This window comes from Cervus canadensis, chromosome 32 (genome assembly GCF_019320065.1).
Source record: "Cervus canadensis isolate Bull #8, Minnesota chromosome 32, ASM1932006v1, whole genome shotgun sequence".
In the NCBI taxonomy this organism is placed as follows: domain Eukaryota; kingdom Metazoa; phylum Chordata; class Mammalia; order Artiodactyla; family Cervidae; genus Cervus; species Cervus canadensis.
Window position 1 is genome coordinate 3,624,445 of NC_057417.1, and position 12,515 is coordinate 3,636,959.

A 12,515-nucleotide genomic window follows, 5' to 3' on the forward strand; every position below is an offset into this window, starting at 1 on the left:
GGAGCCCCAGAATGTGACTCTTTGGGGGAAGGCTCTAGGCAGATGTCACTAGTTGAGAGGAGGCCATACCGGAGCCGGGGAGGGGGAGGGCACCCGGTCTGATACAACTGGTGTCCTCCTAAGGAGAGGAGGGGACACAGAGGGACAAGGACACAGAGAAGGAAGGCCACGTGAAGACAGAGGCCGAGACGCCAGTGGCAAAGCTACAGGACGAGCGACGGCAGGGACTGCTGACCAACACCGCGTGCCAGGAACACACCCTCCCTCAGAGCCTTGCAGAAGGAACCAATCCTGCTGACACCCAGATTTTGGACTCCTGGCCTCCAGACTGTGAGAAGGGAAATTCTCTCTCTGTTGTTTTGAACCATGCACGGTGTGCAAATTTGCCATGGCAGCTCCAGGAAGCTGATATAAGCTGGAAACCCCAAAAAACTACACCCTGGAAATACACAGGCCATCACAAATACTAAAGCCCAGGTGTGAACCAGCTTGATCCTGACTAAGTGGATCTCCCCCTGCCCTAACTGTCTGAGAAGCAACAGTAAATCCTCTCTGGAGAAAGAGAACACCATCCCAAACTTCAAAGTATCTCTACTCTTGTTCATACACAACATTTGGCATTCAGTCAAAAATAACCAGATACTGTGCAAAGACAAGAGCGTATTCAAAAACGGAACAAAACAGAAAATAATGGACTTTTGGCTACAGCCCGGTGAGAAGGTTAACAAATCCTCGCCCTGAAAGCAATGATAAAGCTGGACAAATCTGACACAAATAACAGTTCCGACACTCCAGAAACTGGCTTCAGTGGCTTCCAACCTGGGAGCGGTTTACTCTTGAAAACCGTTGAATTTCTGATAAGAAGAGGGGGAACAGTACTAGCCGCTCAATGATAAATGGCGGCCAACATGCCATCTCGAGGGTCAGGGGCCACAGGGAGGGGCGCAGACTGCAGTGGATGAAGCACTTCTGGCCCACGGACAGAGGGCAGGGGTGCTGGGCCCCCAGCAGAGTCAACTGTCAACGTGGGCCCAGAGGCGCAGGTCCCCAGGTTCAAGAAAACCTACACACCCATATCTCCACATAAGATCTCATAACTTTTCAATGTTGAAATCTTAAAAACAAATTTTTAAACACACTCCACAAAGGATTTCCCTAGCAGTCCAGGGTAAGACTTCACCTTCCAAGGCAGGTGGTGCGGGGTTCGAGCCCGGTCAGGGAGCCTAGATCCCACGTGCCTCGGGGGCCAAGAAACCAGAACATACACAAAATAAGTAGTATTGTAACAAATCAATTAAAAAACACACTCTGCGAGGGCACCGACTTCCAAATTCAGCCCTACACGCAGCCTAACCCCCAACAACCAAACGCAGCAGGCATGCCCCTGGTAGACTCTCAGTATTATCCCACTATTGTGATTTCCAACAATGTCATTTTGTTCAATCATTACGTTGAAGTTCAGCTTTTCTCTCTTCATTTAGTAACAGAGCTAATGCAACAGCCTTGTGGATTAACTCACCATTACTCATTCTCTCCTGTCACTTTCAATTCAGTTAACGGAGCTGGAGAGGTCCACAGAGGAGCAATAACGGGCATCAGGCCGGCTGCCCGAGGAGGTGGGGAGCAGGGAAGAGCCAGGAATTTTACATGGGTCTGACCTGGGCTGGAATCCTCAGCTCTGCCATTTACCAGCTGTAGATGGGAACTTGGGCAACTTATTAACCAACTTGAGACTCTGTATCATCGTTTGAAATGCAAGGACACCATCACCTACCCTGGAAAGTAACTGGCATGTTATCACCATGTACCAGCTCGGGCAGATCAATACCAAGGCCTCAAGCCCCCACCACAACCCTACAAGGCAGATCCTGCTACGATCTTTATTTTACACAAGAGGAAACAGAAGCTCAGAGAGGAGATGTCCCAGAGATCTTGTGTGTGACAAGTCTTGGAATGGGGCTTTCAACCTTGCTTCCCGGTCACTAAGCTACGCAGCAGGCCCAGCCCCGCAGCCAGGAGGGACAAGGGAGCCAGACAAGGCTCATTTCTGTCTGATCCATCTCCTAGGATTTCATTTTATCCATTCTGCCTGGCAAGGGCATTCCAATGGCTTTAAGAACGACCATAAAAAGCCATTGATCCGATCTTTCCCAACTCTTAGCAGCTGAAAAAACACCTGCCTCCCCCATGAGGTTTTTAATCAAACATTCAATGGCAGGAAAGAGGTTTTAATCAGCCAAGGACCATCCTGCACCTGTGAATGGTTAATTAATGCTGCAGACAATGATGACACAAGCCCTTGGCAGCCACTCAAGGGCGAAGCTAGTCTGGTCTTTGCTTCACTTCTAACCAGCCAGGAGACTGTGCAGCACACACTCCTCAGCAGAAACAAAGCCAGAGGCCACTCGCTCGTCAGCATCTTTAAGACACGAGGGTAGAAATCATGCTAAGATGCAGGGAAACAGTGAGAATGTGAAGGCTGGTGATGCCTCACAAACGTGTAGGTGCTTCTGTGATCATCAGGGCCAAGGAACAAAAAGACAGGAATTCTAGTCTGGGTGGGAATAGAAAGAGCCATTCTATGGGGTCAAAAGGTCAGAGCCTCAAGATGGGGTGAGATGGAGAAAAGAGGTGAGACATGTAAAGGGTATTTAGGAGAAGGTAACTGGTTAAACATTTGGCGGGGGTGCGCGTGTCTCTGAAATGAAGCAGGTGCTTCACATGAGGTTATCATGTGAAGCCTCCTGACAACCCCCCAGGGAGACGAGATGCTCTGTCTTTACAAGTGAAAATGGAAGGCACGGAGGGGCATTTCCCCAGGGTCATGCCAGGCTTACCCTCGGAGTTTGACTCCAAAGCCATGGTTGCCTCTGTCATGCCCAGAACTGTCCAGAGCCTTGTGGTCCATTCCACACCAGTTTCTCCAAGGAAGCTCCCCACAGACAGGTAAGAAGGAAATAAAAAGAAAGAGGGGCCAGCAAGCCGGGGTGGGGGGGGGGCTCTCGGAAAAGCCATGTCCTCAAATAGCCATCAATCAGCCCTAGACCACCTCCACACAGAGCTCAGGGAAGCGTCCTGGACATAAGATGCCACCAAGGGATTTCCCCGGTGGTCCAGTGGCTAAGACTCTGCACTCCCAAGGCAGGGGGCCCAGGTTCAACCCCTGGTCAGGGAACTAGATCCCACATGTCCCAACTAAGAGTCTGCATGCCGCAACGAAGATCAAGGACATCACGTGCCACAACTAAGATCTGGCTCAGACAAATTTTTTTTTAAGTGCCACTGAGACTACTGAGGCTGATGTTCAAGGTGACCAAGGTAGCTAGCCGCAGGTTCTACAAGGACTGAGGCCCTTGATGCTGGCTCTTCTCTGAGCTGGCCCAGGAAGGCAGAAGAAAAATCAACAGTGCTAGGAATCCTTCTTGCAGGCCCAAGAGGAACCACATTCATTTCTGAAAAAGAGCAACTGGTGAGATGAACAGGATCAAAGACGTGCTGGAGGGCTGAGAGAAAGGGGAAGGGAGATATGCCAACATGGGTGAGAGGGAAAGGCAGTCGGCAGAGAATTTCCAGACGGCTCTACCAAACATGGCCAGGCTGATTTCTCAATGTGAAAGGAGGCGGAGGAGCAGAGGTGACACGTTTTACTCAGCAGGGACACTGACATCACAGCAGCAAAATTCAGGAATTCAAGGTGGCACCCACAAACGGGGTCTTAAAGAACCTGCTCTTCAAAATCGGGGTTGTGGGGGGTTTTTATACAACATGATACACTTCAAAGTTCAGATCCAGGGACGTTCCTGGTGGTCCAGTGGCGAGGACTCAACGTTCCCAATGCAGGGGGGTCCCGGGTTCGATCCCTAGTCAGGGAGCTGGATCCCACATGCCACAACTGAGACCCAGCACAGACAAATAAATAAATAAATATTAAAAACAAAGAAGTTCAGATCCCGACAGAAACCAATATTGCAATTGTCCTTCAATTAAAAATAAATTAATTAAGAAAAAAGAAAAAAAAAGTCCAGATCCAAAGCAACCCATTGAACAAATGACAGCTGCACCGCAGGAGCACAGATGAAGATCCCGACCACTCGCAGCGCTGTCCTGTGAGCTGAGCGAGGTAACTTATATGAAAGACGAACAACATGCCAGGCTGACACAGAGTACCCATGGGTGCTAAGAGTTATCACTAGGAGCATCATTCCTGTCATTCAGAGACACAGGAGCACAGGGCAAGGGAAATGCTGTCACAACTTTAAAATGGACGGTGGTAGAATTCTAAGCTCCGAGATCTGCCTGATTTCTGTCATTGTAACTGAAGACAGATTTAATTATGAAATGCTGTGCTATCCTTGTGCATCAAATCAGAACAGATTATTCACTTCTCAGCAATTGCTACACCACGCTGGCAAAATAAGCACCTCAGTGGCAGGCCCCACCGAGTCCCTTGAGACCACAACACGTGTCTCTGAGAATTCTGCACAAAGGGTGACTTCCTTTCAATTAACATGCCAGATAACACAGGTACTGACTTCAAGTGAGACATCCTTACCGTGGATTTCCGCATCACCACGGGCCTCCCGCCCCCAGCAGTCCCGCACAATGACTGCCTTGCTTGTTACTAAAACATAAATAAAAATTAAAAGGGCAGAGAGGAAGGGATATGCTCTGGGGTTCACCCGGCCGAGCAGTACCTGTTTCGGTTTTGCTGGCAAAGCCTGCTGCCTGTTTGATCGCGGCCGCCGTGAGTGCTAACCCTCGACTCCTCTTCAAGCCGTGCTGCAGGACGGCTTCAAACTGGGCACACAGACAGGTTACCCTGCAAGAGAACCAGTGATTCATCAGTCCACCCCGGGAAGGGAGAGAAACAACCAGGGTGGCAGCCGCATCTCCCTGGGGAGCTAATAAAGGAACACACTAAACACCAGGATTTACAGGCAGGCAGCTGACATGTAGCTGACTCCCCACTAGCTCTCCCCATCTATGTTCCTTTCAGGTTAACTCGGGGCAGCCCCGCAGTCCAGCCCCTGTTCATCAGACTGGTGAAAGCACAGTAACAATTCACAAGAGACAAGGGGAAATGGAGTTGGTGCCAGCCGGCCGGGGTGGGGGGAAAAAAAACCAATTTAAAAACAAATCAGTGGTATGTAGGGAGGGGTTGGGTGTTAATTTGTATCCAATTCACAAGTTTCAACTCTAATTCATATCATGTCCTTTATGAAACAAGATTATCTTCTAAGAGATTGAATTCGCAGGTCTGCCAAATTGGAAACATTGTGTAATTTCATGGCCTGTTACATACCCTGAAGAAATAATGTGAATTCTGATTCTTGTTCTTTATTTTGTTGTTAAGAGATTACATTGTTGAAGGCAGATCTGGAGTTGATGGAATTTTCAATTAAGTTACAATTACTGTGCATTTAATTGAATTTATTTCTCAATAACCAAAGAAAGGGGAGATTCAGGACCATGTTCACAGAGATGAGGTCACCATAACCACACTCAATTCCTAACAGTCCTCCCAGGACTCCCAGGCCCTCAGCCCAACTGGATCTGTGGACCTCAGAAACGCTTCCGTTTGTTCACTCAGGCAACAAACGTTAAGAAATCCTGAACTTGTCCCAGGCGCCAGGCGCTGTTCTAGGCTCTGAGGATATAGAGATGGGAATGAGACAGGTAAGGTCTCTCTCTCTCCCTTAGCAGGGAGAGATTCACAAACAAGCCAAACAGATCCTATCAGTTGATGAGAACTTAGAAGGAAATAAAACAAGATGAGGTGGCAGATACAGCCAAGGCAAGAACAGGCTTAGACGGTGCGGCCTGAAGGAAGGCAACCCTAGAGTCATGACCTAGACTTGACAAGAGGCAGCAGGCTGGGCAGAGGGGTGCAATGCAAAGACCCTGAGGCCACCACCAGCTGGCTCATCCCTGCCCAACTGCAGGCATTTCCTGCCCCACCCACTCCCACACCTGTAGTAATTATACTCCAAGTGTTTATCACTGTGGGTGGTAAACATTTTCACATGCATGATTTCACTAGCTCCTCCCATGATGATATGATTGGGGCAGGTATCATTACCTGCATTTTACATGTCAGGAAACTGAGGCTTAGAGATACTTAAGAGCACATATTAAGTATGTAATTAACAGCAATATCCGTACTCCATTCCTACCCACTCCCACGCTATCCAAGGTAGTTCCCACTACACTCCATACCATGACAAACAAGCTTTATTCTAAGACAAAAGTCCACTTTCTCCCATATGCCACCTTTACTCAAGTGTTCTGTCTATACCAGGAACCCCTAACACAGTATCAGCAAACACACAGCACAAGTATACTGACTCTCTAGTCTGTGCCTGTGGCAGACATCACTAATCCATCCCAGCATTCCAGGCTACTACTGCCAAGGATCAAAGTGAGCCCTCCAAAGGAAGGAGTCCCTTCTTGCATCCCTAACCTAACACGTGTCCTCACCTACACTATTTGGCTGCCAACTCCTACCGGTCCTCCTGGGTCCCCTGCACCCAGTTCACTCAGGGCCTGGTACACAGCGTGTGCTCTGTATGTGCTTTTTCAGTGGGTATGTGAAAGGGTGATGAACCTTGGTCCCAGAAGACTCCCCCACATTGAAACAACCCTTTTCGCTGGGCAGATGTCACTCAAACATTAGATGTGCACATGCTAGTCTTTCTGTATATCCACAGGGGCACACTTCTGAGGGCTCCCTGTAAAGCTAGGACACCCGCCAAAACTAAATCCCACAGAAACCAAAACAGAGGCATGATAAAATGGAGCCTGACCAAGGGCCGGCCCTGTCTCAGGGCGGTGGGGTGAGGAGGTGGAGGGAAAACCTTGGACTGTGTTTAGAGGTCTCCATATTAAACCACAGCCAATATCTTTAAACGAATCATCTGCAAATACAATGATTAACTCAACAATCCTAGTCAGGTTGTTTGGCTCCAATGCACAAGTCAAAAACTGCCCCGCCAACTCTATAATAAAATCTGGCCTCTAAGGGGAATGGAATGCAGGGGAACAGCACTAACTCAGCTCCTGAGGTTTGGGTTACATCAGCAGTATTACCTTCCAGATGCACCTAGGTCACAATCAACCCAACACAGCAGAAAACCAAGGTGGGTGTTAGTCCTATAATTAGTTTATTACACAATGTCTGCCTTACTGAAGGTCATTCTATTTCTCACCCTCCCCATCTGACCTGAGCTTATATCTACAGGTCATTCAAGACTTAGCTCAAGGATCCCCTCCTCCAGGAAGCCTTCCTGAGTGCCTCCTCATGCTGCAGCACTTGGCCAATCTCTCTGTGAACAATCTGCTCTCCACCGCTGTCTCCTCTGGCTAACTCGAGTTCCCTGACAGCCAGGATCACGCCTCAATCGTCTTAGTTGCTCCAGCACCCGGCAGGATGCCTGGCTTCTGTGATATATGTGACCAGAATTGTCCCTCCCCTCGAAGAACTCAGAACATGGACTTGATGTCTACTTAGGTAAGAGGGGCATCTCTGGAGATCTTGTATAAGTTGGAATCCAGGTCAGTTAAGACTAGGGAACCAAAGAGAAGACCTTTGTCCAACCACAGTAACCTACACCCTTCATCTTGTGGTGGGCGTGCTATGGGTACTGACTTATAATCATGTCACCTGAAGGTGTTCCATTTCTTCTCATCTGACTCAGGGCAAGATGACACTTCCTGCAGAATGAAAGGGGCGCCTGCTTTCATGGAGCTCACTGGTTTCTCGGCCCAGTCTCTCCTATTTTCCAGAATGCTTTCCACTGAGCACTCTCTGAGACCCATGTTGGGGGCAGGGGGAAGGACCGGCTGCCTCCAAGGCATTTTCTCACATCTATCTAAGTTAATGAATTGGCCATGTTTCTAATTAAGCGGGGCACTTAACAGTGGATGTTTTAATTTTTTTTTAAAAAGCACCAGCCAAGAAAATCACTTCAAGTTTTTATGTATACAGCTATTTACCAGATGAGTGGATAAATAAAATGTGGTATATTCATACATGCACGTGTGTGTGGTAAATTGCTTCAGTCATGTCCGACTCTGTGTGACCCTATAGACTGCAGCCCACCAGGCTCCTCTGTCCATGGGATTCTCCAGGCAAGAATACTAGAGTGGGTTGCCATGTCCTCCTCCAGGGGATCTTTCAAACCCAGGGATAGAATCTGTGTCTCTTAAATCTCCTGCACTGGCAGGCAGGTTCTTCACCACTAGTGCCACCTGGGAAGCCCCTATATTGACACAATGGACTACTATTCAGCAATAAAAAGGAATAAAGTACTGACACATGCTACAATGACAAGCCTTGAAAACACTATGCTAAAGGAAAGAAATCAGACCCAAAAGCCACACACTGTATGATTCCATGAAATGTCAAGAAAAGGTAAATATGGGATGTTTCAAGAGAACAGCATCGAACCATGTATATTATCTAGGGTGAAACAGATCACCAGCCCAGGTTGGATGCGTGAGACAAGTGCTCGGGCCTGGTGCACTGGGAAGACCCAGAGGGAGCGGGTAGGGAGGGAGGTGGGAGGGGGGATCGGGATGGGGAATACATGTAAATCCATGGCTAATTTAAGTCACTGTATGACAAAAACCACTACAATAATGTAAAGTAATTAGCCTCCAACTAATAAAAATAAATGAAAAAAAAAAAAGAAAAAAAAGAAACTACAAGTGTTGGGTTGGCCAAAACTTCTTATGTGAAAGTGAAAGTGACTCAGTCGTGTCTGACTCTTTGCGACCCCATGGACTGCAGTCCATGGAATTCTCCAGGCCAGAATACTAGAGTGGGTAGCCTTTCCCTAACATCTTATGGAAAAACCCAAAAGAACTTTTTGGCCAACCCATTACACTAGTGCTCGCCTAAGGCTGGAATCGGGGATTAACTGTAAACTGGCATAAAGAAACTCTTTGGGGTAATGAAAATGTTCTGAAACTGAACTGGGGTGATGACTGCACAACTCTATAGATTTACTTTGAAAATTTCACCACATTGTACATGATACAAGGAGTAGATTTTTATGGTAAGTAAATTAGACTTCAATTAAGCTGCTTAAAAAAAAAAATAATAAAACTTGCCCTCAGGGTGCTCAGTAAAAGCTTGATGAAGGAGTGAAGGAGTTAACGAGTGGAAAATGAAATAACCTTCTCCTGCTAAAACTGAAATAACCTTCTCCTGCTAAAACTGTCTCACACCACCACCAGCCGCACAGCTGGACTTTGCACGAGCTTAACTGCTTTACTGCTAAAATTCTGCAGGCACTGGTTTTCCTGAGCTGCGTCCTATATTTCAAGACTGCTTAACCTGACACATTAATCTTTAATAAGAATCCTGTACTTTTTTATGGCAACTATGAGACATTTATGGTGAATGTGAGACAGACAGGATCAGTCATAAAAGCTGCATTTTAAGAACCACATCAAATTAACCTGGTGACAGAGGGCATAACTTCAAACTAATCCTTTCACTGTGTTACAGCTTTATTGGAATGTTTTGGTGAAGAGCAAGTACAATAGTGAAAATGGACTGGACTGTCGTCATGTGGAAAGCTCCAAAGTCGATTGGACCTAGAACAGAGTCAATTGTACCCCAAAAAAAAACAAGTCATTAACAGCATTAGCCACATCTCAGATTTAAGGCAGTGCAATCAACTAGCCTTGCTACAGCAAGGCCATCACATGACAGTCACTTGAAATGGGCCATGCCCTACATTTGCGTGTTACAAATTTTCAGAAAAGTGCACATCCTTTCTGTCTGGATTTTACTAGCACCAATCAATCCTCAACTGTAATCTCTAAGTCAGATAAAGATTTAAGAATGAAAATATTCAAAACATCCTTTACAACTGTGGAAAGTTAAAAATACATAAAGATTTGACTCTTGGGGAATTGGTTAAATGATAATACAACATATAATCAAATGCCATTTAGCCTTTTTTTTTTCTTTTTCCCATTTATTTTTATTAGTTGGAGGCTAATTACTTTACAATATTGTAGTGGTTTTTGCCATACATTGACATGAATCAGCCATGGATTTACATGTGTTCCCCTTCCCGATCCCCCCCTCCCACCATTTAGCCTTTAAAATATTTATCAAGAGTTTATAATGATAAGCCAACAGGTTTATAATATGAAATGAAACTTAAGCAGGGTATGAAACTGTATATTAAGTATGTTTCCAACTATGCTAAAAAAAAATTGAAGGGAATTATGTAAAAAATTAATAGCAACTTGGTAAAATAATTATTGGTGATGTCTTTCTTACCTCTATGTTTTTCTCACTTAGCTTCTTTTTTTGCATTTAAAAAGTATTCATGTCTCAAGAACCAGAAACATTGCTACCCTGAGCTACAAAGAATGAAGAAATATGGCATCAAAGTTATACTGAGAAAAAAAAAATCACGCAACCATTATTTGCAGAGAATCTGAAATGGCATTTTTTAAAAGCATAGATTATCAAGCTAAGCCAAAAAAAGGAGACCTACAAAAAGATATAAAAATGTTTTTAACCAGCAAATTTTAAATGTTGCAATAAAAGAAACAGTAACATTAAAAGTTGATTTTTTAAGTCAATAAAATGGTGGAGGGGAACAACAATCACAACAGTAACAAAAGTAAAATAAATCATATTTTTAATAACAAAGATACATGTCCTATATGAATAAAACCATAATATTCTTAAAAGGTATAAAGGTCAAAATAAGTAGAAACATTGCTTTCCTAAATGGGAAGACTTATTTAAATAAAAATGTTAATTCTTCCCAAATTAACATATACATTTAATACAATTCCAATACTAATCACAGGAAGAACTTGGTCCAGTGTGGTTTTAGGTACAGTGATAAACAAATTAATAGAGCAGTATAGAGAACCTCCTTGCCCCCAAAAACCCAAATAAATATGGAAACATTTTATATATAATAATGGAAGTACTTCAATTCAGATGGGCAAGAATGAGCTATTTAACAGCGGCACTGACACAAGTAGTTATAGGGCCGAAAGAAAAGGAAGAATAAACTTTTGTCTCAAACAACCACAGAACTAAATTCCACATGCATAAAGACCAAGAAAATATATAAGTGTGTGTCAAGATCAAGAAAATACATAAGTGTAGAAAAATAACACTTTGGCCACCTGATGCAAAGAGTCGACTCATTGGAAAAGACTCTGCTGCTGGGGAAAACTGAAGGCAAAAGAAGAGGAAGGCATAGGTTAGGTAGCATCACCAACTCAATGGACATGAATTTGAGCAAAATCCTAGAGACAGTGAAGGACAGGGAAGCCTGGTGTGCTGCAGTCCATGGAGTCACAAAGAGTTGGACACAATTAGCAACTGAAAAACACCAACGAGAAAAATAAAACTGTAAAAACTTAGAGAAAAATACAGGAAAACTGAAGGATAGGATACTCTCAAAGCAGAATGTCAAAGGTTTATAGAATTAACCACACAAAAAAGTTAAATTTCAACATAGCAAAAGATACGATAAATATGGTAAAGCAATAAATGATAAACTAGAGAAAATATTTACAGTGCACATAACTGGAAAAAAAATTAAAGGCCATGAAGAGTTTCTACAGACGGACAAGACAAGCAACTCCAAAAATAAAAAAACTATTAAAGAAAGTGAACAAATAAACCATGAAAGGAGGAAATATAGTTGCCCAACAAACACAGAAAAGATATTCAATCTCACTAGTGAGAAAAAAGTGTTGCAATACTAAGATACCAACTTGGGACTATCAATTAAAAACCAGTCACAGGTCTAGCAAAAGTACAAATAAGTGGGTCCTGTTGATAGGAATATGAATGTGAATTCCTACATCTCTCTACAAAGAGATCAGGCAACATGATTTTTTTAAAAGCCTATATACCCTTTGTCCCAGATGGCTCAGCGGGGAAAGAATCCGCCTGCAATGCAGAGTCACAGAAGGTGCAGCTTCAATTCCTGGGTCAGGACGATACTTTGGAGAAGGAAATAGCAACCTACTCCAGTATCCTTGCCTGGGAATTCCCATGGACAGAGGAATCTGGCAGGCTACAGTCTGTGTGGTCGCCAAGAGTCGGACAGCAACTAAGCACAGACCCTTTGATTCAGCAATCCTACTTCTAGGAATTTATCCTATAAAAATAAAAGCACTACTAATTACAAATGAGCAAAAACCATGAACAGATATTTCACCAAAGAGGGATGGATACACATATCCAAGAACATGGAAATAAGTTCAACGTCATTCACCATTAGAGAAATGCACTTGTTAACAGTACAGTGAGATATGCCTACACACCTATAGGATGGCTAAAATAGAAAATCATGAGAATATTAAAAGATGACAAGAATGCAGAGGAACTGGATCACTCACACGTTGCTGGAGGCAATGTAAATGGTATAGTCAACATGGAAAACAGTTGGCAATTTCTTATAAAACTAAACATGCAACCATCATACAACCCAGAAACTGCGTTCTTGAGTACTTATCTCAGA

General features: G+C 44.4%; 1 protein-coding gene across 6 annotated transcripts in view; it reads right to left on the minus strand.

Moving 5' to 3' along the window:
• Positions 1–12,515, minus strand: part of SNX29 (sorting nexin 29) — a 579,583-nt gene that overhangs the window by 528,161 nt on the left and 38,907 nt on the right. For 5 of the 6 annotated variants that reach the window (XR_006267027.1, XM_043455630.1, XM_043455632.1 and 2 more), the window contains exon 4: positions 4,695–4,819. The exons of the other annotated variant lie outside the window; for it this stretch is intronic. Coding sequence is in view for 4 of the 5 variants with exons in the window: in XM_043455630.1 (XP_043311565.1) it covers positions 4,695–4,819 (125 nt within the window). In the remaining variant the exon portion in view is untranslated. The remainder of the gene's footprint in view (positions 1–4,694; positions 4,820–12,515) is intronic. 6 annotated transcript variants of the gene reach the window in all.